The 6,327-nt window shown below is 30.7% G+C and overlaps 1 protein-coding gene across 1 annotated transcript in view; it reads left to right on the forward strand.

Annotated features, from left to right (window-relative positions):
- LOC106478649 (sonic hedgehog protein A-like) overlaps positions 1–2,820 on the forward strand; it is a 64,220-nt gene extending 61,400 nt beyond the window's left edge. The window contains exon 3 of the mRNA XM_013939206.2: positions 2,074–2,820. Within this exon, the coding sequence (XP_013794660.2) occupies positions 2,074–2,792 (719 nt within the window). The 3' untranslated portion in view covers positions 2,793–2,820. The remainder of the gene's footprint in view (positions 1–2,073) is intronic.
- The last annotated feature ends 3,507 nt before the right edge of the window (positions 2,821–6,327 follow it).

The raw sequence follows: 6,327 nt of genomic DNA on the forward strand, positions 1-6,327 counted from the left end.
CATCATGAAAATTAAACCTTATTTTCAATAAGCAATCCTGAAAAATATTTGGGGGGTGCTTAACTTTTTTCCAGGTGTATATTAAAAAGAGTTAGACCACTGAACCGTAATAATAGCTTTAAAAACTTTTTTATTTGTAATTTAAAAATGTAATTCGACAGTAAATATTTTTTTCTCAATCAGTCTTTAATGAAGGGTTTCCTATATTGGAATGTCAATGTGTATCACCAAAGGAAGTTTTACCTCTTTCAAGATCCCAATTTAACCAATGGTTGTAAAGTAATAATAACGTAACGGTTTGTTTCTTTCGCGTATGTAATAAATTCAAACAAACCAATGTAACTTGATCTAACAAATAGTTACTAAAACTTCCACAGTAAAGCTAATAATCTTGCTAATTAAAAGAATCGAAAGTTTAAGGAACTTAGAAATGAACTTGACAATAAACAAGACGTTTCGAAAATTCCAGTTGAAATTCTTAAAAACAACTTTATTTCTGATTTTGGTTTCCTGGAAATCAAAAATATTGATGTGCATTCTAGACTAGTTACAAATACATATCTAAGAAAAAATCTATTGCAATTTCGTTGATTAATCATGATAGATTTTCGGTCTAAATTTCGCACGCTATACATGCGTAAATGAAACCCCTGTATACGAAATATGCTTTCATCACGCTGCAGGATTTGACCAAGGATTTTAGGATTTTCAATGAAAATGTTAAAAGTGTAACAAACTTTTCATAAAAATTACATAAACAACAATTAAACCACAGGTGAAAAATTTTGATAGAATTTTAGGATATTTCGTGGGATATACTTTAATTCGGATATTAGACTGAGCGATGACACTGTAGATAACTAGTGAGAAGAGCCAGGTTTCATTAGCAAGTTGAAACCCTTGAATAATGGTGGATTACTTCTCTGTTTTAAATCTATTTATCCAGAAGAACAAAAGAAGAGATTGTTTTCATCCAAAATAGAGTTGAAGAAATGTAACACGAAGAATACAAAACTTATGATAACGTACATTTGTATTCTGTACTTATGACAAAAGAACTAAGGCTATCTACTGCCATCCTTAATTTTGAACTAATGACCAGCAGAAAGGCAGCAGTACCCAATAGCCCACCATCCACGCTAAAGAATTGACTCTCACTCTTATAACGCTCCCACAGGTTAAAATTTGGGGATTGTTTTGTGGAATCTCACGTATTATAGCCTGCCTCGCCAGTTCCCGAAATTCAGAGCTCTACCATATGGACAACCCCAACTTATGATAAAAAAAACTAATCTTGAGTATTATGAGACTCTGAAATGTGTAAATTTAAGATACTTTGAAACAATTAGATACAATCAGCTATTACAGAAATATACATATAATACGAAAATATATAACCTTGAAATATTTACATCTTCTCCAGCTGAAAAATACATTTGCAAATTTTAACTTTTCCTTTGCTAGAATAGTGTCGATTTTTTATTCGTCTGACATGATGCGTGAAAATAACTGTGACTTACGACTTTTATCTGAGGTATCGATATAGCTAGGTTATTCCACATTATAATAATCTGTATATCAGCCTTGAATAGCAGTGAACTTTTACAATTTTATAAACATTACATATTGCAAATGTTGTATAGCTGCAATATATATATTGTTCAAAAGACTGGAAAACAAAGTAATTTCTTCATCGTAAACTAATCTTTCTCTAAAAAGTAATCAGTGATCTAGGAACGGGAATTGGGGAAGGGAGGCTAGAAATGTGTTGCAAATTTTAAGACTTTTGAACGTGGGAAAATGCTTGAGGTAAAATATACCTAACGGGCCAGATAACCACTGACGATGGGGATTCACGACCAACGTAACTAGTCTGATTAGACCATCGCTGTGACGGTATACCATTTATCAACTCGAAAAGCCATAAAATTTGTCAGCGTGTCACTGCTATGAGCAACAATTGTCCAGTTAAAAGTTATCTGTCTGTGTAACTAGCGTGGGAGAGGGGAGGCGGGGAAGAAAGATGGGAATTGATATATGATCAGTTTTATTTTATTTTTTTTTCTTTTGCAGAGTCGTCTGAAGCCGCCAAATCTGGTGGATGTTTTCATAGTGATGGAATCGTTAGGACTAAAGAAGGACCAAAAAAACTTTCTGAGATTAAGATTGGAGACGAGGTTGTAGCAGTCGACAGAGACGCAAAAGTAGTGTTTTCTGAGGTTATACTGTTCCTGGATCGTGACGTTGACTCTCATCGACAATTTTACGTCATTGAAACGGAATCAGGCATTCGAGTAACCTTGACTCCTAATCATCTTATTTTCATGGCCACTAGTAATTCCTCAATATCTGAAAGGAAAATTATGAAATCTACTCTTGCAAAGAATGTACAGGCAGGAGACTTTATTTATGTATACTCCGATAATTCGGTCTTCAAACCAGCAAAACCTCATGTGTACTTACAGAGGGTGAAGACAGTCAGCGTGATTCTGGATGTGGGGATAGTTGCTCCTCTAACGCATGAAGGAAATTTGATCGTGGACGATGTTGTGGTGTCTTGTTACGCTGTTTTAAATTACCAATATTTGGCTCACTTGTCTTTTGCTCCCCTGAGGTTTATAGAGAATGTTAAAGACTCTACACTACATTTACTCCAGAGACTCCACATGCTGTCTGCTAATTCGTCTCTTCAAAGGGAAGTCCAAAGTTATCAGAAAGGTATTCATTGGTATGCCAAACTGTTATTTAATGTTGCTTCCTACATTATGCCCAGAAGATACATTAACCAATGAACTATACGCACGAATCTACTAAGAGCCAGCCATTTGTGTTAACTTATTATAACAGCATCACTGATTGGTAGTCTATGTGGAGTTTAAAAACCCCAGTTGTAATGTTTAGCTAATGGAGAAATTACATTGTCATTTCTCTCGTGTCTCTGCTATGGAATGTGGTTGTAATTTTAATTTTCTTCTTTATCACAATCACAACGGAAGAAATTGGATCTTTTATGGTAGTCATACTTTAAACTAATGTTTGAGGTCAAACTCTCCGTCAAAATAATTATACATTATCATTTTGAGTTGCAAGAAAACCTAAATAGCCGTTATTAGTTCGGTTACAAGAAAACCTGGATAGCTGTTATTAACTCTTTTCGTCTTTAACCGATGAAATGAGGTTTTGAAAATATTGAAACTGCATATAAGATAATACATTGTAAATTATATTTCCTTTATGTTACTTTTTTATTAATACAGCTTAAAATTTGGCAATTCGAGAATTAACGATTGTTCGTATGATGTTATTGCACATCTATACTAATCATATAAGTCATTGCTGGCAGTATTAGCTGACAATTGCTTCAGTCTCCTTCTTTGTAATTTTAAAGACCATGTTTTAAAAACAACTTCGAAACGAACCAAACATTAAATTTGGAATAAAATATAAGCAGTGACGTTGCTTTGCATTAACGTTTCTAAACAAAACTGTAAGCCGATTTAGAAGTATGACTTTACTTTGGATACAACAAAATCTGTAGGAGTTAGACTCTCGTTATGACTGTTTTATAAGGTATTCTGTTCTAAACAAGAGTCATATTAATATTATCGTGTCCTACTAGCAACTCCTATAGCCCTAATGTTCTATGTCATTTTCCCCAAATATATATATATATAATGTGTATAATTTTACATGCACAACGAGGTAACTTGTAATATGGGTCTATTACGTCGCTTAAGCTCAATGAATCAACAAGAGAATTGAAGTATGATTATCATATTTCAATAGTTTTAACATGTCAACATTACGAGGAATAGAACTCCACTTGGGTATTGTTACCAGTTCTACAGAAAAATAAATCAGTCATTTACAGTTAGAAAATTGACGCTTTTATGTTTTACACTTAGTGTTAGTGCTGCCATCTTACGCCATCACGATAACTAATGAATAATTGGAAATGGCAAAGAAACCTAAAATCATTATGCTACTTTTTTAGAATTTGTATGTAAAGAGAGCTGCAACTTTCACAATTTTCAAATAACAGTACAAGTTAAATATATCATTAGAAAATACAATCATAAGCGCAACTTTCTGACAATTTCCAATGATCAATTTGTTCCGCTTTCTTTCTAAAAAAAAAAAACTTGTCAGAGAAAATGTTTTTTTCAACTTTTTCCATTGAACCAGCTGTTGTTTTTTTTGTATTTAGTTAAAACAGATAAACTGTTGATAGCTACAAAAATGGGCTAAGTGTTAAACGTTTTAACCAAAAATTCATTATTTCTATGCAAATATCTATCAGTATATTACTAAGTAACAGCTGTTTATGTCAATTTACTGTTAACCCTTGAACTATAATAATTATTAATTATTTACCAAATTTCCTTGTAGGGACACAGAATTAATTTCTTGATCGCGAACTAACCACTTAAATCAAAGAAGAATCTAAGTAATGTTTTTGGTTAATAACAACAAATCATTCATTTCAGTTGTTTTTATTTTACTTAGTATTTGAACTCATATCCAAACCGCTATACTTAGTAACAAACATTTAGCTATCTAAAAATAACACATTATAGTTTAAAGCACATACAGAAATATTACATAATACTAAAATAAAAATACTATTGCTCTGACAGTCTTTTATGATCTTTGTAAAGAGCATAATGTATATGTAGTACTTTAGATTTTAATTAACATATGCATAAGTATTGTTTTAAAACTTTTACTTACGGTTTAGTTCTGTCTGATTACTATCTTTATTACGTTACCTTACATCTGCATAATAATATTATATAACTTCTAGAAATGAAATTTTAAGAAAACAATATTTACGAAACTTAAACGATTCTTTTCTAAGATAATTCTAAATATTCTCCTTTAATATTAAGAATCTCATAATTTTAGTCTCATTTTATTCATGTTGTCGATTTTTCCCAACCTTATCCATTTTTTGACCAACCACACTAAATACAAGTGGTATAACCATCAAAAGTAACCAAAACAAATTAAGAAATTTATGTACATTACTACAATTTTAAATACGACATATAAAACTCACTAAAATTATAATAATCAAAACAGTTGCTGGGAATGTTTGATCAGAATCATGATAAAAGGGAATTAGTAAAACTGTAGAAGGGGTGAAATATATCTACATATAAATATATAGATACAAATGTATCTCATGTTTTTAATAGTTGGCAAATTATTAAACTTGATTAATTACAATACAATTTACTTTGAGGTATATTATATCAAGACTAAAGTAGAGTATACTCTATTGGTGTGTTTGTAACTATGTATTTCAAATCCATTATGATAAATCATGCCTCCCCACACCTTTATCTTTTGGTTTCCAACAGTTAGAATAACATGAATAATATATAGCTAGATTATTTACAAACATTATGTTAAGTTGTGGAGTACACGATATGATACATTACTAAGTGTGGTAAATTACTGTTTATGTAGATATGATACTGAACTATACACATCTATTGACTCTTTAAAAAACTAATGGTAGAGAAGGTTTTTACATTCAAAGTTCTTTAGGAGTAATTCATAACTAGAGCCTAATAAAGTATCAATCTTAAAATATTTAATGCTTTATCTAAAATGTTTGTTATCGTGAGATGAGAGTTCATTAACTGTGACTCTAATTCTTCAATACTAAAAATGTATAATAATTATAAATTAATAAACAGAAAAACGTTCGAAAGTTGACACACAAATGATGAACAAAGTCGCCTTGCTCAGTGTGGTGTGGAGCTTATCAATGTACCAACTAACATTAATTGAAAAATAAATAATGAACGAAAGAAAGGCTCATTAAATACATATTACAGATATAAATCGTTTGTATTATTTCAACATTTCAGTATAGGAAGTATCCTCTTAGTTTATACACAATGTTGATTTCAGGTTTGTATTTAATTAGCTGTTACTAAAAATATTATTAATATAAAAAACTTTGCGTACACTGATCTAAAATACTAAGTTAATGAGACAAACTGACAAAATAAAAGCCAGACGTTTTGGCGGCTTCTGTTGCTTTCCTCAGGATTATATTGTAAAATGAATATGTCATTTCACACTGTAATATGTAATATTCCTTACAAAATGTTTATTATTTATAATGTTAAGAAAACATCTGTTTCTTATGTAAATATATTAGCGCTCATTTATAATACACTAAATTTTATGAATAAGTTCTTGCACGCCTCTGTTTTTTGTTTAGCTTTTTTATTACTTTATTGTTATTATAGATACAATGAATCTGGTATTTCATATCGAAATGTTTAATAGGTTTAAAAATTTAATTTTTGA

The sequence above is a fragment of the Limulus polyphemus genome, unplaced genomic scaffold (assembly GCF_000517525.1).
Source record: "Limulus polyphemus unplaced genomic scaffold, Limulus_polyphemus-2.1.2 Scaffold238, whole genome shotgun sequence".
NCBI lineage: Eukaryota > Metazoa > Arthropoda > Merostomata > Xiphosura > Limulidae > Limulus > Limulus polyphemus.